Below are 22,599 nucleotides of genomic sequence, written 5' to 3' on the forward strand. Positions count from 1 at the left end.
GTGAAAATTACAAAAAATTATGAGTGGAAATTTTTTAAAGCATTTTTTTATTATAATTGATCCTCTAAATTAAAATTCATGAGTCTTGAAGTTAGTCAAAATTCAAAACTCGCAAAAAACGGGCCACGATTCCTTAGTGGTTAAAATTAAGGCACGCTATTTAAATTTCTAGTTATAAAAATAAAAACAATTGACTGTTGTCAGCTAACTTCAGTATCATCAATAAATCCCAAACAATATATAAAAACTTACAGGCTGACATCTACCGAAGCAGACTCTAATGTTACATTGGAACCTGATGTTATCACTGCTCGGGAACTTGAAAGCATTAAAGCTCGCCATAAGAGTCTGAGTCTCATGGTCCTGTTCCCACTCCCCAAATATCGTAGGATCAGTAGCACAGCCATTTTCATCCGTGACAATATACTCATTCTCCTGATTGTCTTCCATAGTCTTCGCGACGCAGTTTCTTGCAAACCCACCATAAATCGACGAAGGTTGAACTTCAACCGACAGCATAAGATTATCCCCAATTTCAGCGGACTGGATCTCGCTGCCATGTTGAGTAACAATCTTCATAAGACAAGTCGGAGGCGGCCCGGTATTAGCGATGGTTCCAGCAGTAGTAAGCATGGAGACATTAAAACCTAAAGTAACATTCTGCTCACCAGTCTGGTAGATACACTTGACATGATAAGCTTGAGCCTTGTAGGTCACCAATTTAGGATGTTTCTGGATGACAAGCACGAAGCTGGCTTCACCATTAACATGAACCAGTCCGCAGTTACCAAACTTAACCTTGAAGGTCTCCATCTGGGTGTTGTCATGCTTGGGTATGGACAAGATCTTCCTGCACTGCTCTTCTTTGCTGCGACCTCTGACATACAACACACCTTCAAATCCTTCCGACTGAACCCGAATCTGAACCTGGACTCCGTCTGAAAGACACTGAGCGTCCATGTCAGGTTGTGGGAAATCAGTCCTGAATTTAGTCTTGGAAGGCTCGCAGAAAGTGTAACCATTCCCGGTGTAGCCCTTGATGCAGGTGCAAACGCTGCGGTGTCTTATCGCAGTGCAAGTCGCGTTCTGAGTGCAGTTGAACGGCTGACAAGGATCATCACAGGTCTTGGAGATCTTGTTGCAGTACCTGTTATCAGCACAGTCATCATCGATCAAGCACTGGACTATCGGAGAACAGTTACCATCATGATCAAGCCGCCATCCATGCTCCGTAGAGCAGATACAGTTTCCATGATCATCAACAATGAACCCGCGCTCCAGCGCGCACTCGCACCTTCCATCAGGAGTGACCTTGTAGCCTTGATCCGTAAGACAAGGAGCGCAAATATCTTGGACGTTCTTAGCAGTGCCAGGTGGGCAGACACAATTGCCATCCAGGTCCTTGATCTGTCCCTTTTCTACAGCGCAAACACGCGTAGGGTCGCAACGCACTACTGCATTGCCTCTGTACCCAGGAATGCATTCGCAGATCATTGTCCTAACGGGTTTGGTGTCCAGGACCGTACACTCTGCGTTGATTCCGCAGGGTTCTATCTTGGTGCAAGGGTTGATGCATTCTCCATCGAAGCAGGCAGTTTGGGAAGGACACTCATCATCCTGCTTGCATTGGACGTTGATTTTGTAGCAGCCTCCTTCCACGCTTCCCGCGTATCCTGGAGGACAGGAACACTCAACAACGTGGTTGTAAACGCTGCATTGAGTTTCCTCAGCGCAGGGATTCTTGGTGCAAGGGTTCTCGCAGCGGTTGTTGATGCAAGCTTTGTTGGTAGGACAGTCTGAGTTGCTTCGGCAACCGAGGAGGCTACAGGCTACGCGGGGATTTCCTGCGTAGCCTGGAGGACATTCGCAAACGGCTTGGTGGTCGATGCCATAGCACTCGGCGCCTTTAGCGCAGACTGATAGTAAAGGAGAGCAAGCTGGAACGCAGGTGTTTTGAACGCAAGTGTGGGTTCCAGCGCACTGGCTGTCTGAGCGACATCCAATGATAGGAACGCAGTCGACGTCAGGGTTGCCGTCGTAGCCGGTGATGCAGGAGCAGATTGGCTTGTGGTTGATGACGTTGCAAATGGCGTTGCTGCCACAAGCGCAAGGGTCTTTGCAGATTGCGTTCACGCAAGCTTTGTTAGAAGCGCACTCGCTGTCTCTGGTGCAGCCGATTTGGACAATAGGTGTTGTAGGCTGACAAGTTCCGCTTCCGCTGCTGATGTATCCTGGAGGACACACGCAGATCATGGTCCTGACGGGTAGAGTTGCAAGGACTCGACACTCTGATGGACTAAGACATGGTTCGATTACTGAGCAAGGATTCTGGCACTTCTGGTTGAAGCAGGCTGATAGTGAAGGACAATCTCCGTCCACTCGGCACTCAGGTTCGACTTCTGGGCGACAGTCTACCAGAGGATTGCCCTCGTAACCGGACCGACACCTACAAGTTGGCAGATGTCCTCTGACGTGACACTCTGCGCGGGTTGAGCAAGGATTAGCGTGGAGACATGGGTCAGTACATTGTTTGTTGACGCAAGCCAGGTCGCTTGGACAGTCTCCATTGCTGTAGCAGCCGATTACATGGCACTTGTCTCTTGGGTTTCCTATGTAGCCATCACGGCAACGACACTCTGCAACGTGGTTGTTAGGGAAGCACTCGGCATTAACTCCGCAACTTTCGGGAGAGAATAAACAAGGATTGACGCAGTTGCTGTTGATGCAAGACTTGTCTGGCATGCACTCAGAGTCAGTTTGACACTCTACTGAGTAGCAAGCGACCTCTGGGTTACCCTGGTAGCCTTGTTCGCAAGAACAGATTGGTTTGTGATTGCGAACAAAGCAGTTGGCGTTGCGACCGCAGTTGCAGGGGTCTCTGCACCTGCGATTGACGCAGGCTTCCTGGTCAGCGCATTCGGAGTCAGACGTACAAGCGCCGACGAGCGTGATTGGTATTTGTCGGCAAACTCCGTCCGGGTCTGTTACCCACCCGTCTGGACAAGTGCAAACCATGGTTCTAACCGGAACAGTGTCCAAGACTCCGCACCTGGCGTTTTCAAGGCACGGTCTGATGACATGACAAGGGTCTACGCAGGTTTCTTTGATGCAAGCGAGCTTGCTGGGACAGTCGACGTCCTTGCGACACTCCGGTTCCTCAACGCCTACTGGAGGACGTCTTTCACAGTAGGAGAACGGATCACCAACTGGGAAACTTTCAGGACATCTGCAAGATGGCGTGTGTGTTCTAACGAAGCAGATGGCGTTGGAAGCGCAAGGAGAACGATCGACGCAAGGGTCTACGCAGCGTTTGTTCTCGCAGACGAGGTTCTGAGGACACTCGTGGTTGCTGGTGCACTCAGCACGCTCGCAAAGCACTTCTGGGTTTCCGAAGTAACCTGGACCGCAACGGCAAGCGCTACGGTGGTTCTTTCCGTAGCATTCCGCGTTGATAACACACTCATTCTCCAAGAGACAAGGGTTCACGCATCTTCCAGTGTGGCACGCTTCTTCATAAGGACAGTCTTTGTCTGTTTCACACTCCAATTTCGTGCAACCTAGCTGAGGATTTCCAGAGTATCCTGGATGACAAACGCAAGATGGGTAGTGATTTGCGACGACGCAGTTGGAGTTTGGTCCGCAGTTGCAAGGATTGATGCACCGTCCGTTGACGCAAGCTTCTGTACCCGCGCACTCACCGTTGGAAAGACATCCAAGGATTATTGCTGGAGGAATGCACTCAATTCTCGGATCTCCCATGTAGTTGATAGGACACTTGCAAATCGGGTTGTGATCGTCGACATGGCAAAGAGAGTTCCTGCCGCAAGGATCACCAGCCACGCAGGGGTTCACGCATTTGAGGTTGATGCATTGTCTGTCATTGGCACACTCGCTATTGCTGTAACACTCTGGCAGTGGTGGAGGCAGAGGATTTCTTGGTTTAGAAGAACACTCGATGTAAGGATTGCCGGTGAAATCAGCAGCGCAGACACAAACTCCGCTGTGCGACGTAGATTTGCATTGCGCGTTGATTCCGCAGCGAGTAGCCAAGCAAGCTTCCACGCAGTTTCCGTGCAAGCAGACTTCGTGGTTGCTGCACTCCTCGTCTACATGACATTGGACGTCTTGCCAGACGATCTTCTGACACTTTCCGTTTGCGTTGGTGTAAGTATCCGGTGGACAGACGCAGATCATAGTTCTGAGCGGAGCCGTGTTCAGCACGCGACATTGCTGTTCTGAAGTGCACATGTCTGAAAGCACGCAAGGATCTTGACAACGCGTGTTTATGCAAGCTAGCAATGGAGGACACTCCGAGTCAGCACGACACTCTGCTTGGAGCTCGGTGGTGCATTCGATGTAAGGATTACCAGTGGTACCCGGTGCGCAGACGCACTTGGGTTGATGGTTCCTAGCGATGCAGGTGGCTGTTTCTGCGCAGGTTTCATCGTCACAAGCAGGTCTGCAGACTCTGTTTAACCTATCACAAGCCTGGTCATCAGGACAGTCTTCGTTGTAGTGACAGATCGCGGATATACATGCGATACGCGCGTCTCCTTGAGTTCCTTGAGGACAAGTGCAGTGAGCTCGGTGGTCAGCGACAGTGCACTCGGCTCCTCGACCACACATGACGTCGCCATTACATGGGTTGGTACAGAAGCCCTTCTTACAGGTCTTGTCGTAAGGACAGTCGTTGTCTACCCGACATTCAGGTAGGAAGCACTGGTTCTGCGGATCTCCGGCGTAACCTTGAGGACAGTGACAAGTTGGATGATGTCCTATCGCGATGCAGTCAGCATTGAGCCCACACCTGTCGTTAGAGCAAGGGTTCTGGCATTGTTGGTTGATGCAAGCAAGATTGTAAGAACAATCTGAGTTGCTGGTACACTCAGGAAGTGTTAGAGTGTGGCTGTGGCAGCCTACGAAAGGATCTCCGGTGGTTCCAGCAGGGCAGACGCAGATGTGTTGATGGTTGTCCACACGGCATTCAGCGGATTTAGAGCAAGGATTGATGGTGCAAGGATTAACGCAATGACTGTTGATGCACGCCATGTTTGACTTGCACTCGCTGTTGGACCGACAGATCTCCTCGACTTGATGAGCTACTGGTGCGCAAGCGACGGTAGCGTCGCCGATAAAGTTAGGAGCGCATTCGCAGATCATCGTTCTGACTGGCAAAGTGTCAACGACAGTACACTTGGCATTGGTGACACAAGGCTGCGTTTCCCTGCAAGGATCCTTGCAGGAGCCGCTAAAGCAGGCAAGTTTGCTTGGACAGTCAGCGTCAGTCGTACACTCTGGCAGTTCCACTGGATCTCTTTGACAGTTCGTTTGGGCATCTCCAACAAATCCTGGAGGACAGCGACATACTGGTCGGTGGTTGATCACTTGACACTGCGCTGTTGCTGGACAGTATCCAGAACAAGGGTCAGTACATTTGCTGTTGTTACACGCTAAGAAGTTCGGGCAGTCTGGGTCTTGTAGACACTCGGTACGCTCGCAATGACGGTTTGGATCTCCTTGATAACCATCGAGGCAAACGCATTGAGGCTTGTGGTACCTATCAGAACGGCAAATCGCATTTGTTCCACACTGCATCAATGAGCAGGTGTCAGTACACTGGTCATTGACGCAGGATTGACTTACTGGACAATCGTGGTCGCTGCGACACCCAATTTCTCTGCAGAATTGTTGAGGGTTTCCGGTGGTTCCTTCATTGCAGACGCAAACGGCGCGATGGAGCAGCACCTGGCATCTGCTGTTGTATCCACAAGATCCTAGCGAGCATGGATCCATGCATCTTTGTTCCCAGCAAGTCTTGTCGTTGGTACACTCGGAGTTCCTCGTGCATTCAGGTTTTGGTACTTCAATGGCCGTAACCTTACACTGGATCTGTGGGTCACCTGTGAATCCAGCAGGACAAGAGCAAATCGGGTTGTGGTTGATGGTCTGGCAGAGTGAGTTGACTCCACAAACACCTATGCAAGGATCGCGACATCTCTGAGAGAAACAGGCGCGGTCGCGTGGACAGTCTGAGTTGATGAGACATTCCGGGTATACGCAAAAAGCGATGTTGTTACGAACCCTGCATTCCCCGTTGATGTTGCAAGGCGAGGGGTTGCATGGGTCTGGTTCTTCTTTAGCGAAACACTCGACAAACGGATTGCCCATCAACGGAACAGGACAGCTGCAAACTGGACTATGGTTGATGGCACGACAGACAGCTCCAGCTCCACAGACTCCACGAGCGCATGGATCAACGCACCTGTTGTTCTCGCAGGCTTTGTCCCCGGAACAGTCTGAGCTTAATACACACTCTGGATGACAACCTGCTAAGCTCGAAGGTTCGCCTTGCAATCCCGGGAGACATTTGCAGATTACACGCTGCCCGACGTTCTCACAGATGGTGTTTGGTCCACAAGGAGACGGATTGCATGGGTCTGATACTTTGTTCGTTGGTGGAGTTTGACACAGCGTGAACGCGTCACCTACTGTTGGAAGAGGACACGAGCAGACTGGTACGTGATTGGAGACCGTGCAAACAGCTCCTACGCCGCAGGTTCCTGGACACGGATCCTGACACTTGGTTCTTATGCAAGCTAGGGCGTTGGAACAGTCTGTGTTGACCAAACACTCTGGATGACAAGCTTCGTATGGATTTCCTCGGTAGTCTGGCCAGCATTCGCAGACCGCTGTGTTGTAGCGCTCCCGACAGAATGCGTTGGCTCCGCATGGTGATGGATTGCAAGGTCTGGCTGGTACTGGTGGCTCGGGTCGAGCTGGAAAGTGGAAAAACCGATTAGTTTGCTGTTGGAAACTTTGTTCTATTAAATAAGCTCTATTGCTATGGACATATGGACATATCTACAAATATATATAAGATTTCATGCAATTCTTAGATATTTACAAGCAATTTATCTACAAATATACAACGCTGTTGACAAAAAAGCAAATCAGATTAATTAGCACAGTAAATAAAATCCTGTAAAAAATTCTTACTGGTAATCAATGAGCATAGGGTGAAAGGATCACCAGTGAATCCTTGCTGACAAGAGCAAGAGGGTTGATGTCTAGCGACCTGGCAGAGGGCATTGATGCCGCAAGAACCAGGACAAGGGTCTCTGCATCTCTGGTTGATGCAGGCTAACTGGGTAGGGCATTCACTGTTGACCCGGCATTCAGGACGGCAGTTTGGTGGCGAGCCAACGAAATTGGGTAGGCAACTGCAGGAGGGCGAGTTCTTAGAAACAGTGCACTGGGCGTTGGATCCGCAGGGCGAGGGGCTGCACGGGTTGCTCTCTGGTTCAACGGGTTCTTCTACGGGAAACAAAGTAAACTTAGCTCATAGGACATTTCCTAAAAATTTTATCAGGCTTGGGACTTACTCATTAGAGAACAGTGGACGAATGGATCTCCAGAGTATCTCTGCGGACAACTGCAAATAGGGTTGTGGTTTCTGGTGACGCAGAGGGCGCTTTGCCCGCAAGATCCTGGGCAAGGGTCTTGGCAGCGTTGGTTGATGCAAGCGCGACTTTGCTCGCAGTCGGAGCTTACAACGCACTCGGGCCGACAACTTGGAGGGTTGCCAAAGAACCCGGGAAGGCATGAGCATGATACTTGATCTCCGAAACGCTTACAAACACTATTAGGGCCACACGGTGAAGGTTCACATGGGTTGCTTGTTGGTCCTAGGGTCAATAATCATTTACATTCAAGAGTTGTTTAAATTTCTAGGTTTAGGTTTAGGTTTGATATTTTGGGAAAACTTACGTTGAACAGGTTGGCAAAGGCTGAAAGGATCGCCTTCGTAATTGGCGAGGCAACTACACATTGGGATGTGATTAACGACATTGCACTCTGCATTACGACCGCAAATTCCAGGACAAGGATCAACGCACTTATTATTACTACATGCTTTGTTAAACTGACAGTCTGAGTTCTGTACGCACTCAGGTCGGCAACCAAAGTAGGGATCTCCGTGGTACTGAGGTAGACAAGTGCATACACCATTTCGGCAAAGACTGTTAGCACCACAAGGTGACGGGTCACATGGGTCGTTGGGTGCTGGTGGTTCGGCTGTAAGAATATTTCATTATTAATGATTGAAGGGCTAATGAATTATGTCCTGAGCTGGGTTAGGACTTACGTGGTGATTGTTGTACGTTACAACTGGTGAATGGATCTCCAGTGTAACTTACTGGACAGGTGCAAATCGGAGTGTGGTTAACAACAGAACATTGCGCGCGAGCGCCACAAGATCCAGGACAAGGATCTTGGCACTTTTCTCTAATACAAGCTTGGTTTCGGTTACAGTCGGTATTTATCGAACACTCTGGTCGACAGTTTGGTGGGGAACCGATGTAGTTCTGGAGACATGAGCAGGCTGGGTAGCCTCCATTGTCTTGGCATATTGAGAATGGGCCACAAGGTGATGGGACGCACGGGCTTATTGGTCTAACTGGTTCTGTGGGTTCTACAAATTGTCATTAGTCGGCTTTAGTTCTATTTTATAGTTTGGAAGGCTGCTAGAAGGGAACTTACGTGGAATGTCAAAGCATTTAACGAAAGGATCACCGGTTTGACCAGGTCTGCAACTGCAGATAGGACTGTGGTTCCTTGTTTCACATCTGGCGTCAACACCACAGACGCCTGGACAAGGGTCGCTGCATTTCTGGTTGATGCACGCGAGAGTCGACGAGCACTCGGTGCTAGAAACGCATTCGGGACGGCATCCAGGTGGACTTCCGACGTAATTGGGAAGGCATGAACATCTAGCAAAGTTATTGAGGTTTCTGCATTGGCTGTTGGGTCCACAAGGTGAAGGGTTGCAAGGGTCTGAGGCTTCTGTTGCTGTTGAGGAAATAAAGTGAGTATCTAGTGGCTAAAAATGGGTGGAAAGTTATTGTGAAAGAGTTCTTACGAGTTTGTTCTGCTAGTCGGCAGTACTGGAATGGGTCACCGATGTATCCGTTTAGGCATGAGCAGGTTGGTAGATGGTTTATAACCTGGCACATGGCGTTCTGGCCACAAGTACCAGGACACGGATTGGTACACTTAGATCTAACGCAAGCTCGGTCTGCGGAACAGTCGCTGTCGACGACACATTCGGGTCTACAGCCTTCGTAGGGATTTCCAAAGAAGTCTGGGGCACAGGAGCAAGATGCTGTGTTATAATTCTCACGGCAAATTGCATTTGCACCGCAGGGTGATGGCACACAGGGGTTTTGTTGAGTTGGAGGCAAAGTAGTTGCTGAAAATTAATTATACAATGATCAGTGATTGTAATTTCGCGGGGTATTCATAATTTTGCTTTGGAAACTTACCAGGAATGGAGTTACATTGAGAAAATGGATCTCCGGTGAATCCGGGGACACATGAGCACATGGGAGTGTGACTAACTGTTGCGCAATTGGTATTAGATCCACAAGATCCTGGGCAAGGGTCTTTACACTTTTGATTAATACACGCTAGGTGCGAAGAACATTCGCTGTTGCTGATACACTCAGGCCTGCAGTTTGGAGGGCTGCCGATGAGTTCTTGGTTGCAAGAGCAGGAGGGACTGTTGTTTATAACGCGACATTGAGCGTTGGGTCCACAAGGTGATGGCTGACAAGGATCGACCGAAGGTTGAGGATCTTTGGGTGTCTGCGAGCAACGGACAAACGGATCTCCAGTGAATCCATTTGGACAGCTGCAAACTGGGTTGTGATTGATGACCAGACACTCTGCACTAAGTCCACAAGTTCCAGGACAAGGATCGATGCACTTCTGGTTGTTACAAGCACGATTGCGAGGACAGTCTGCGCTGACGACACACTCAGGTCGGCAGGAAGGCGGCGTTCCAAGGAATCCTGGCACGCAGGTGCATACTGCAAGCTTGTTGACGGTTTGGCAGTGACTGTTGGGACCACAAGGTGACGGATAGCAAGGATCTTGAGTTGGTGTGTCTTCAATTGCTGAGCATTGGATAAAAGCGTTTCCAGACATGCGAACTGGGCAGCTGCACATCGGTAGGTGATTGACGACGTTACACTCTGCGTTAATTCCACAGACTCCAGCACAAGGGTCACGACACTTCTGGTTAATGCAAGCCTGAGAACGAGAGCAGTCTTCGTTGACAACGCACTCCGGTCTACAGCCGACATAGGGATCACCTTGGTACTCTGGAAGACAAGAGCATTGTCCGTTGCGACACTGAGCGTTAGAACCACACGGCGAAGGATTGCATGGATCTTCTGGTACTGCAAGAGCTGGTGGTGGTGCTGGAGAACATCTGGTGAATGGATCTCCGGTAAAACCTTCAGGACACGTGCATACTGGCGTGTGATTGACAACTGAACACTGAGCGGAGAGTCCGCAAGATCCTGGGCAAGGATCTCTGCACTTTTCTCGCATGCAAGCCTTGTCGCTGGTGCAGTCTGGGTTGATAGAACACTCTGGTCTGCAGTTTGGTGGTGATCCGATGAAATTATTCAAGCAAGCACAGGACGGGGTGTCGCCAATCACTCTGCAAAGTGAATTTGGCCCACAAGGCGACGGATTGCACGGGTCTGTTGGCTGAGTGTCAGAAACAGTCATCTGGAAGCACTGGAAGAACGGATCGCCAGTGGTTCCTGGTTGGCAGCTACAAATAGGACTATGATTAATTACTCTACATTGAGCATTTATACCGCAGGTCCCAGCACAAGGGTCCCTACACTTTTGATTGATACACGCAAGACTAGCTGAACACTCAGTGCTGATGGTACACTCAGGTCGACAGTTTGGTGGACTTCCAATGAACTGAGCTTCGCAAGAGCACATAGCCTGGCCGTTGTTGGTCTGACAACGGCTGTTGGGTCCACAAGGTGAAGGACTGCACGGATCGTCGTTGCTTGGATCTATTTCTGGCGGTAATTGGTTGCAGTAACTGAACGGATTGCCAGTGAATCCTGGATTGCAAGTACAAGAAGGCAAATGCGAGACTACTTGACAGTTAGCGTTTTGACCACAAGTTCCAGGACATGGGTCTTGACATTTAGATCTAATACACGCCAAGTTCGCTGGACAGTCTGTGTTGATAGTACACTCGGGTCTGCAGCCTTGATACGGGTTGCCGATATAATCCTGGATGCAACTACAAGCTCCAGCACCGTTTTGCTCTCGGCAAACGGCATTAGACCCGCAAGGTGATGGTACGCAAGGATTGCGAGATGGTTCTATTTGCTGAGGCGGCATCACGTTGCATTGAACAAACGGATCTCCAGTGAATCCATTCATACAACTGCAAGTCGGAGTGTGGTTAATGACAAAACACTCAGCATTCTGACCACATGATCCGCGACAAGGGTCTTGGCACTTTCTGTTGATGCACGCTAGATGACTGGCACATTCGCCGTTGCTAGCACACTCTGGACGGCAATTTGGTGGCGCACCAAGGAATTCTGGTAAGCAAGAGCAAGAAGGTGAGTCGTTGATCACTTGACACTGAGCGTTAGCTCCACAAGGAGACGGTTGGCAAGGATTCTGGGTCTCTGGAGGTCTTTCTTGGACTAGTATGCATCTAATGAACGGATCTCCAGTAAATGAAGATGGACAGCTGCATATCGGGTTGTGATTGACGACTTGACATCGCGCTGAGACTCCGCAAGATCCAGGACAAGGATCACGACATTTTTGATTGACACAAGCTTCGTTCAAAGGACACTCACTGTTGCTAACGCATTCAGGTCTGCAAGCCGGTGGATGACCGATGAATCCTAAGACACAAGAACATACAGCTTGGCCATTTGTCTGCTGACAACGACTGTTTGGTCCACAAGGCGATGGATCGCAAGGATTAGTGGTTGTTGGTTCTATCGCGGTGATACAATTAGCGAAGGCATTTCCTGTTGTTCCAACTGGACAACTGCACATTGGAATATGCTGGACTACATTGCATTCAGCGTTAGCACCACAGACTCCTGGACAAGGATCAGCGCATTTGTTGCGGATGCAAGCTTTGTTTAATGGACAATCAGGGTTCTGGACACACTCTGGTCGACATCCGTAGTAGGGATCTCCATGATATTCTGGAAGACATGTACAGACTCCATCGCGGCAACGAGTATTCGCTCCGCAAGGTGAAGGATCGCATGGATTAGTCACTACGGTGTCTTGGACTGGTTGTTTGAAAGTACAGCTGGTAAATGGATCACCCGTGAATCCTTCAGGACATGTACAAATAGGCGTGTGATTAATCACACTGCACTGAGCGTTGATTCCACAAGAGCCTGGACATGGATCAGTGCATTTGAATCGAAGACAAGCAAGATTGCTGACACATTCCGAGTTTATCGTACATTCTGGTCGGCAGTTTGGTGGCGAACCGATGTATGAAGCTTCGCAAGAGCATGAAGGAACGCCTCCGATGTCACGACACATTGAGAATGGTCCACAAGGCGATGGAACGCATGGGTTAGTCGATGGTTTGCTTTCAGGAGCTACTGGAGCTTCGAAACATCTGACAAATGGATCGCCAGTTAGTCCAGCGTTACAGTTGCAGAATGGACTGTGATTGATAACATTGCATTTGGCATTGACTCCACAAATTCTGGGACACGGATCCACGCACTTGTTGTTGATGCAGGCACGATTCAAAGCACACTCTGAGCTCACTGAGCATTCAGGACGACAATATGGCGGTGTTCCAACGAATGTCGGAGAACAGGAACAGATAGCTTGGCCGTTGTTTTCGCGACACTGGCTGTTTGGACCACATGGAGATGGTGAACATGGTCTTGAAAGTTCTGGTACTGGAGGATCTTGGACAACACTACAGAACCTGAATGGATCTCCGCTGAATCCTGGCTGACAGGTACAAGATGGTCGATGGTCTACTACCTGGCAAATCGCATTCTGTCCACAAGTTCCAGGGCATGGATTCTGGCATTTAGACCTGATGCACGTACGATCTGCTGTACAATCTGAGTTGACGATACACTCTGGTCTGCATCCTTCGTAAGGATTTCCGATGTAATCTGGCAGACAAGAGCAAGCACCAGCTCCGTTCTGTTCCCTACAGACAGCGTTGCTACCACAGGGCGAAGGAATGCATGGAGTAGCTTGGACGTCTGGAATTGGATCCATTTGTTTGATGGAACATTGGGTAAATGGATCACCAGTGAATCCTGCCATGCAGACACACATTGGAGTGTGACTTATCACTCGACATTCTGCATTAGCACCACAAGATCCAGGACATGGGTCCCGACACTTCTGGTTAATACACGCCAAGTTCGTGGAACACTCGCTGTTACTCACACACTCTGGTCTGCAGTTTGGAGGAATGCCGCTGAATTCAGGCAAGCAAGAACAGGATGGTAAATTATTGATCACTTGACAGAAAGCATTTGGACCGCATGGTGACGGCTGACATGGGTTTTTTGGAGCTTCTGGTTCCTGAGGAATTGGCACACACATCACAAATGGATCTCCAGTTAAATCAGCAAGACAACTGCAAATTGGATTGTGATTAACAACGTTGCACTGAGCGCGAATTCCACAAGTTCCTGGACATGGGTCAATGCACTTCTGGTTGCTGCAAGCCATATTAGCAGTACAATCCGAGCTGATGACACACTCAGGACGACAATTTGGTGGAGCACCGAGATATCCAGATATACAAGAGCAAACTGCTTGATTATTAATTTTCCTACACTGACTGTTGGATCCACAAGGTGATGGATTGCAAGGATCAGTTTCTTGAGGTGCTTGCACCGGCGAACAGCTCACGAAAGCATTTCCTGACATTTGTGGCGGACAAGTACAGACTGGAACGTGATTCACAACACTGCAAAGTGCGTTTTGACCACAAACTCCAACACACGGGTCCCGACATTTATTTCTGATACAAGCCTGGTCTCTACGACAATCTGGATTCAAAACACACTCCGGTCTACAACCTGCATAAGGATCACCTTGGAACTCAGGTAAGCACATGCATTGATCATTGATGCACTGAGTGTTAGACCCACATCTGCTGCATGGTGATGGTACAGGTTCTGGTGGTACTGAAGGTCTTGGAGAGCAACGAGTAAATGGATCTCCACTGAATCCTTCAGGACAGGTACAAACTGGTGTGTGATTGACTACCGAACATACAGCGCTCACTCCACAAGATCCTGGACAAGGATCTCGACACTTAGATTGCAGACATGCTTGGTTACTTGAGCAATCAGGATTTATAACACATTCGGGTCGACAGTTTGGTGGTGATCCGTTGAATCCTGACAAGCAAGCACACGAAGCTTGGCTATTGATGTCCCGACACTCTGAATTAGGTCCACACGGTGAAGGTACGCAAGGATTGACGTACGTTGGCTGAGATGGTATTGCCATTGGTGTCATCATTTCAAAGCAGTTAACAAAAGGATCTCCGGTGTAACCGGCTTGACAGGAGCAAATTGGGCTGTGGTTGATGATCTCACACCTGGTGTTGAATCCACAAGTGCCAGGACAAGGGTCTGAGCACTTCCTATTGACACAAGCGCGGTTGGTAGGACATTCAGAGCTGACTGTACACTCTGGACGACATCCAGGTGGGCTGCCGATGTATTCTGGAAGACAAGTACACACAGGTTGGGTGTTGATCACGCGACATTGACTGTTAGGTCCACAAGGTGATGGGCTGCAAGGATCTGTAGGCGGCTGCTCATCTGCGAGGACACTGCAGAAACTGAAGGGATCCCCAGTGTACCCTTGGAAGCAAGAACACTGAGGTAGATGATACATCACCCGACATTCGGCATTCATGCCACAAGTACCTGGACACGGATCTCTGCATTTCGACCTGATGCAAGCCATGTTTGAAGCGCAGTCTGAGTTTACAATACATTCGGGTCTGCAACCTTCGTAAGGATTTCCTGTATACTCTGGCAAGCATGAGCAAGATCCAGCACCGTTCTGTTCCTTGCAAACGGCGTTAGGACCGCATGGTGATGGAGTGCAAGGAGTTTCTGGCGCTGTTGATGGTGGTGTTTGTTGCAGAATACACTGAGTGAATGGATCACCAGTAAATCCTGTCCTGCAGACACACATCGGCGTATGACTGACGACATGACAGTCTGAATCAGCTCCACAGGATCCAATGCAAGGGTTCTTACATTTCTGGTTGATGCAAGCCAAATTTGAAGCACATTCACTGTTGCTAACGCATTCAGGACGGCAGTTTGGTGGAGAACCAGTAAACTCTGCAAGACAAGAACACGATGGAGAGTTGTTAATCACTTGGCACTGAGCATTGGGTCCGCAAGGCGAAGGTTGGCATGGATTTTGAGGCACTGGTGGATCTTCTGGTATCGGAGTGCATCTTACAAACGGATCACCGGAGAATCTTGGCAGACAACTACAGATCGGATTGTGATTGATTACTTGGCATGTCGCTCCGACTCCACAAGTTCCTTGACATGGATCTTGACACTTTTGATTGAAGCAAGCTTCATTCGGCGGACAGTCCGTGCTGACGATACACTCGGGTCTGCAAGTTGGTGGACTGCCCAAGTATCCTCGGATACAAGAACAAACCGCCTGACCATTTATGACTCGACATTCACTGTTCTGCCCACAAGGTGACGGGCTGCAAGGATTAGCCGGAACAGTAGCCTGGATAGGCAAGCACTGACTGAAAGCGTTACCAGTCATTCCTGGAGGACAACTGCACATTGGAACGTGATTAATTACCGCGCAATCGGCGTTAGTAGCACAGGTTCCTGGACAAGGATCTCTACATTTGTTCCTCCAGCAAGCGCGATCTCTTGAACAGTCCGTATTAAGAACGCATTCAGGTCTACACCCAGTGTAGGGGTTTCCTTGGAATTCAGGCAAGCAGGTACACTGACCGTCGTTGCATTGAGCATTGGACCCACATGGCGACGGGTTGCACTTGTCTAGCGGTTCAATAGGTTGGTTGACTGGTTGAACGTTGCAGGTAGTAAACGGATCTCCGGTAAATCCTTCAGGACAGGTGCAGATTGGTATGTGGTTAGAAACCGAGCACATAGCGTTGAACCCACAAGATCCAAGACATGGGTCACGGCATTTTTCGTTGATACATGCCTCGTTGCTTGGACACTCAGAGTTGATAGAGCATTCGGGCCTACAATTGGGAGGCTGACCGACGTACCCTTCTCGACAGGTGCAAGCTGGAGATCCACCAATATTGCGACAGTAAGAGAAACTTCCGCAAGGTGAGGGCGCACATGGGTCTCTAGGTACTTGGTCATTTGGTTCAGTTGCTAAAAGGTAACAGGGCATGGGTGTAATAATGGCAAAGCAATTCTGTAGAAAGCAATAAACATATTAAATAAAGGGTAAAATGCTTACGTGGTGGTATGAGAGTGCATCGGGTGAATGGGTCGCCGCTGTATCCCGACATACAACTGCAAATTGGGCTGTGGTTAACGACGACACACTTGGTGTTAAGTCCACAGGGTGCGGGGCACGGGTTCTCGCATTTTTGGTTGATGCAAGCCAGCTGGGAGGGACATTCGGAGGAGGCGACACACTCGGGACGGCATCCTGGTGGGCTACCGATGTAGTTTGGCAAGCAAGTGCAAACTGGCTGTCCATTATTCACTCGGCATTGGCTATTGGGCCCACAGGGTGACGGGTTACAAGGTTCCCTTGGTCTATCGCTGTCTATTGCTGTGAAAAAATCATTTAAGTAGACATGGGAAGGGTTATGATAAATAATGGCTGAGTAAGACTTACGATTGGTCGATAACGGGGTGCAGTAAGTGAACGGGTCACCAGTGAAGGCCGGTCGACAGGTACAAGAGGGCGAGTGGTTGATGGGAATGCAATCGGCGTTCTGGCCACAAGCGCCGGGACAAGGGTCACGGCACTTTGATCTAGAGCAACTCTGGTAAGATGGGCAGTCGGAGTCTATTACACATTCGGGTCTACAGCCTTCGTATGGATTCCCAATGTAGTCGGCCAGACAGGAGCAAGATCCAGCGCCGTTTGACTCTTTGCAGACCGCGTTGGCGCCACAGGGCGAGGGTATGCAGGGCGATTCTAAGTTTACGGGTGGTTGTGATGCTAGAAACATTTTACAAGGTCATTCTTTCTGGAAGTCATTGCTAATAGCGTCAAGCTCTGAGGATTTGCGTTCTAGAGGCTCAGGGGCTTCAGGTCTAGGTCTAGGGCTTAGGGATACTAACATAAAACATGCTTACATGATACTGGCTGACAACCAGTGAAAGGATCACCAGTTTGTCCCGGGAGGCAAACGCACATTGGAGTATGACTAACTACTCGGCACTCAGTGTTGATACCGCAGGACCCTGGACAAGGGTCTCGACACTTTCGATTGACACACGCCTTATTGCTGGGACACTCTGAGTTGCTTATGCACTCGGGACGGCAATTTGGAGCCGAACCTATAAATTCAGGCAAACAGGAGCAAGATGGGGAGTCGTTTATAACACGACACTCGGCATTCATGCCGCACGGTGATGGTTGGCAAGGATTTTCTGGTGGCGAAGTTGGGGTGTTTTCTGTGTGAAAATCGTTTAGCTTAAAATTTGTAATAATTATAACATATCGTTAACTTAGAGGTGTAAGTCATCTTACGGATAAAGGTACAACGTGTGAATGGATCTCCAGTGAAACCTTCCTGACAGGAACAAATGGGATTGTGATTGATGACTTCGCACCGCGCTTCTAAGCCGCAGGTACCAGGACAAGGATCACGACAGCGCTGATTCGTACATGCCTCGTTACGAGGACAATCTGAACTGACTAGACATTGAGGTCGACATGTCGGAGGGCTTCCTAAGTATTCTGGAGCACAGATACAAACGGATTGCCCGTTAACTGGACGGCAAATGCTGTTGGGTCCGCAAGGTGAGGGACTACATGGTCTGGTTTCTGGAGGAGCTAGGGTAATAACATTATCATTAATAACTTGGTGATGATGGTGATGGTGATGGTTTTTATGACGATGATCACTTGGTTGAAATCATACCTTGGACTGGTTGGCAAGATACTAGAGCATTTCCAGCCATTCCGGCGAGACAGGTACACATGGGGATGTGATTGAAAACTGTGCATTGGGCGTTTTGACCACAAGTACCTGGACAGGGGTCAATACACTTGTTTCTCACGCAAGCGCGATCTTGAGGACAGTCATTGTTCAAGACACACTCAGGTCTACAGCCAGAATTGGCGTCACCAAAGTAATTGGGCAGGCAAGAACAGAATCCGTTGTTACATTGAGCGTTTGAACCACATGGTGATGGATTACAAGGATCAGTGACCGTAGGTGCTGTTGGTTGTTGATAGAAGCACCCGGTGAAGGGATCTCCGGTGTAACTTTCGATACACGAGCAAACTGGAACGTGGTTGTAGACTGAACACACAGCATTCTGCCCACAGGACCCAGGACAAGGATCCCTACACTTCTCGCTCATGCAAGCGCGATCGCTTGGACACTCCGAGTTTATGACACATTCAGGACGACAATTGGGCGGACTTCCGCTGTAGCCTGTTGAACACGAGCAAGCTGGGCTGCCGTTAGCGTTTCTGCACTGAGAGTTTGGTCCGCATGGCGATGGGAAACATGGATCTCGAGGTCTTTCGATCTCCGTTGATTCTACAATAAGGGTATTGTTAAAGGTTTCCTACAAAAGAGGGAAAAGTGGTTGAACTTAGAGGCCTTACGTGGAATAGGGAAGCAAATGGTGAACGCATCTCCAGTAAATCCGAGGTTACATGAACAAATAGGGCTGTGGTTGACGACTCTACACGTAGCCTGTCTTCCGCAAGGTTCAGGACAAGGGTCAATGCATTTCAAACTAACGCAAGCGCGATTTAAAGCGCAATCTGAACTCGTTGTACACTCAGGTCGACATCCCGGTGGGCTGCCATTGTATCCTGGCAAGCAGGAGCAGACAGATTGCCCGTTTGACTCGCGACACTGACTGTAAGGCCCGCAAGGTGAAGGTCGACAAGCGTTGCCTGTGTTTTCTACTTCTAGAAAGGTTAGACGTTAGATATCTCTCCTTCAATACATTACCCGCTGATGGATTAATCAATTTACCTGTTGGTGAAATAAAATTACAGAATCTGAAAGGATCTCCAGTGTATCTATCAATGCAAGAGCATGTCGGCAGGTGGTTCACCACCTGACAAACAGCATTCTGACCGCAAGTACCCGGGCAAGGGTCTCTGCATTTGGAACTAATGCAAGCTAGGTTTGCGGAGCAGTCAGAATTCAAAACACACTCGGGTCTGCAGCCTTCGTAGGGGTTTCCAATGTATCCGGGGAAGCAAGAGCAAGATCCGGCATTCTGCTGGACTCGACACTCTGCGTTAGAGCCACAGGGTGATGGTGAACAAGGATTCGTCGGCACTGGCTGGTCAACTAAAATGATTACCATTAATTTCTGTATTTCCAAGTTTGTTTTTTGGTTACTTCAGATATCTTACATTGCGCTGGAGTACACTGAGTGAAAGGATCACCGGTGAATCCAGTTGTACAGACACACATTGGTGTGTGACTGACGACCCGACATTCTGCATTAGCACCACAAGATCCAGGACAAGGATCTCTACACTTCTGTCTAATACACGCAAGGTTATTGGAGCAGTCGCCGTTGCTAATGCACTCGGGCCGACAATTTGGTGGAGTTCCGGTAAATTCTGGGAGACAGGAGCACGATGGAGAGTCATTTATCACCCGACACTCTGCATTTGGGCCACAAGGTGAAGGTTGGCATGGATTAATTGGCTTAACTGGTTCTTCAGCTTTGGAAAAATTCAATTGTGCTGTTTACTTCTATCAAGACAAAGAAAAAGAAAGAGAAAGGAAAGCTTACGAGTCATTTGGCATTGCACAAACGGATCTCCGGTCATTGACGAAGGACAACTGCAAATAGGGTTATGATTGATAACATTACAGGTTGCTTGCAGTCCGCAAGCACCCTGACAGGGGTTCCTACACTTCTGATTGCTACAGGCTTCGGTCAAAGGACATTCTGACGAGATAGCACACTCTGGTCTGCAGCTAGGAGGACTTCCAATGAACCCAGTGATGCAAGTGCAAGTAGCATGTCCGTTACTCTGCCGACACTTGCTGTTCGGACCGCAGGGCGACGGGTTGCATGGATCGGTTACTTGAGGCACTAAAAGTAATCAAAGCTATTGATCTGGCTCTAGGTGATAGGTTTGCATAAAACTGAAGAGAAAATCCTACCAGTGACTTGAGAACACATGACAAAAGCATTGCCTGCCATTCCTGAAGGGCAAGTACACATAGGGACGTGGTTATAGACGTTACATACAGCGTTTTGGCCGCAAGTTCCTGGACAAGGATCTTTGCACTTATTACGAATGCAAGCTTGGTTTTGAGGACAGTCATTGTTCAAAAGGCACTCGGGTCTGCATCCAAAGTAGGGATCTCCGATGTATTCAGGTAAACAGGTGCAAACTCCTTGCTGACAACGGGTGTTTGCTCCGCAAGGCGAAGGGTTACACGGGTCTTGAGGTAGTTCATCCACTGATAGAAAGAGATAGATTAGAAATGATTAGAGTTAGAGTAAGAGTAAAAGTAAAGAGAAAAGTGAAAGATAGGTCTTACTTGGTGGCTGGATGATGCAACTGCTGAAGGGATCACCAGTAAATCCTTGAGGGCAGGTGCAGATAGGCGTATGGTTAACAACCTCGCACTGCGCCTGAATGCCGCAAGATCCGGGACAAGGATCGCGGCATTTAGAACGCATGCAAGCTTGATTAACAGGACAATCCGCGCTAATCGTACATTCAGGTCTGCAGTTTGGTGGAGAACCGATGAAAGAAGGCAGACATGAGCAAGAGGGTCCATTAGAGTCGCGACATATAGAGTTAGGTCCACATGGCGATGGTACACAAGGATTCTGGGTTTCAACTGGGCTCGGGGCTGTAAATATGGTTTTAAATCTAGAACTAATTTCGGGTAACTTTCTTCGGAATTTTTAATTGATAAAGACTTACGTGGAGCTGCGAAACAGGAAGTGAATGGATCGCCGGCAAAACCGTTCCTGCAGGTACAAATGGGACTGTGGTTCATGACAATGCAGTCAGTATTTCTACCGCAAGGTCTCGGACATGGATTATCACATTTTCTGTTAATACAAGCGCGGTTCCGAGGACACTCGGAACTGACAGTACATTCGGGCCGGCAGCCAGGTGGAGAACCGATGTATTCAGGTAAGCAAGAACAAACGGCTTGGTTGTTGATAACCCGGCATTGACTGTTGGGACCACAAGGACTGGGCGAGCAGAGCTCTGTGATTGAGGGCTGAGTTATCAGAGGCGCTGGGCTGCAATATCTGAACGGGTCTCCGGAGAAACCTGTCGAACAGGTACAGGACGCCAGGTGGTTTATCGTCTGGCACTGGGCATTGGGACCGCAGGTTCCAGGACACGGGTCTCGACACTTGGTCCGTATACAGGCAAAGTTTGTGGGACAGTCTGAGTTGATAACACACTCAGGTCTGCAGCCTTCGTAGGGGTCACCGATGTAGTCGGGGAGGCATGAGCAGGATCCAATACCGTTTTGCTCACGACAGACTGCATTAGTGCCACAGGGTGATGGTGAGCAAGGTCGTCTCATCTCCTTCGGGGGTTCTAAAGGGAAATCTTTTAGCTTAATACTAGTTTTTGGGTTATGGTTAACATGATATGAGCTTGGTTGATAAGCAGGTGCTGCGATAACTGCGGGGTTGATGCTTGTGGGTGAATTCGGTCAGTTGTGATTATATATACGGTCTAACGATGGTAAGCGTAGTTAATGGCATTATTTTGGGTCAGGTCTTTAATTTTATGTCTAGTTAATTGCATCTTGCAACTGGTGGGTCATTAGATTGAGGTTCAGGTCTTAGGGTCTAAAATCTAAGGTTGATGTGTGACATTTAGGTGATTTAGGTATTACTAATTCTAAGTTAATGACTACATTTCTTTGGCAGGGTTTAGAGCCTTTGGTTAGAGGCTTCGCCACCATTTAAGGTCTTAGGGCAATGGATTAATCGCTTGGCGTGTGTCATCGAAGTGTTGAAGAACTGTTTGTTCCTCGTGAGTTTATTTGTATCGTTAGTCAACAAAGCGACACTTGCCGTAATTTTTAAGCTCTTACCTGCTCTAAATGACAGCAGAGTCATCAAGATAAAAAACTAAGTTTAAAACCATTACCACATGCAGAAATGAATTGGTTGACTTACCCTTTGGTGCAGGAATACAGCTGCTGAACGGATCTCCGGTGAATCCTTCAGAACAAGCGCAGACTGCATGGTGGTTCACTACTGAACAAGTTGCGGAAATTCCACAGAGTCCAGCACAAGGATCACGGCACTTTTGTTGAATACACGCGAGGTTTGAGGGACATTCTGGGTTTATGGTACACTCAGGTCGGCAGTTTGGTGGCTGACCGATGTAATTTTGAGCACAGGAACAGGCTGGGCTGTTTCCACGGACGTTGCATTCAGAGTTGGGACCACAAGGAGATGGTTGACATGGATTTACTGGTTCCGGAGGCGTATCCACTGTAAAAGTTTAATTTTGATTAGATTTTCATCAATAGACTTAAAAATTAAGTTTCTAGTTGAT

At 48.8% G+C, this 22,599-nt stretch overlaps 1 protein-coding gene across 5 annotated transcripts in view; it reads right to left on the reverse strand.

The window, feature by feature from the left end:
• The window catches only part of LOC123265618, a 101,232-nt gene that overhangs the window by 2,630 nt on the left and 76,003 nt on the right, over positions 1-22,599 (reverse strand). For 3 of the 5 annotated variants that reach the window (XM_044729412.1, XM_044729413.1, XM_044729410.1), the window contains 21 exons: positions 22,215-22,535; positions 20,989-21,624; positions 20,597-20,914; positions 20,213-20,515; positions 19,836-20,141; positions 19,447-19,764; positions 19,058-19,381; positions 18,679-18,990; positions 17,984-18,610; positions 17,590-17,895; positions 17,193-17,513; positions 16,726-17,055; positions 16,339-16,659; positions 9,321-16,250; positions 8,918-9,247; positions 8,539-8,847; positions 8,144-8,470; positions 7,768-8,073; positions 7,383-7,685; positions 6,997-7,314; positions 253-6,776 (listed from right to left, as the gene is read on the reverse strand). In XM_044729412.1, the coding sequence (XP_044585347.1) occupies positions 253-6,776; positions 6,997-7,314; positions 7,383-7,685; positions 7,768-8,073; positions 8,144-8,470; positions 8,539-8,847; positions 8,918-9,247; positions 9,321-16,250; positions 16,339-16,659; positions 16,726-17,055; positions 17,193-17,513; positions 17,590-17,895; positions 17,984-18,610; positions 18,679-18,990; positions 19,058-19,381; positions 19,447-19,764; positions 19,836-20,141; positions 20,213-20,515; positions 20,597-20,914; positions 20,989-21,624; positions 22,215-22,535 (20,090 nt within the window). The remainder of the gene's footprint in view (positions 1-252; positions 6,777-6,996; positions 7,315-7,382; positions 7,686-7,767; positions 8,074-8,143; positions 8,471-8,538; positions 8,848-8,917; positions 9,248-9,320; positions 16,251-16,338; positions 16,660-16,725; positions 17,056-17,192; positions 17,514-17,589; positions 17,896-17,983; positions 18,611-18,678; positions 18,991-19,057; positions 19,382-19,446; positions 19,765-19,835; positions 20,142-20,212; positions 20,516-20,596; positions 20,915-20,988; positions 21,625-22,214; positions 22,536-22,599) is intronic. The other 2 variants (XM_044729411.1, XM_044729415.1) reach the window with 2 other exon arrangements.

Source organism: Cotesia glomerata, linkage group LG5 (genome assembly GCF_020080835.1).
Source record: "Cotesia glomerata isolate CgM1 linkage group LG5, MPM_Cglom_v2.3, whole genome shotgun sequence".
In the NCBI taxonomy this organism is placed as follows: Eukaryota; Metazoa; Arthropoda; class Insecta; order Hymenoptera; family Braconidae; genus Cotesia; species Cotesia glomerata.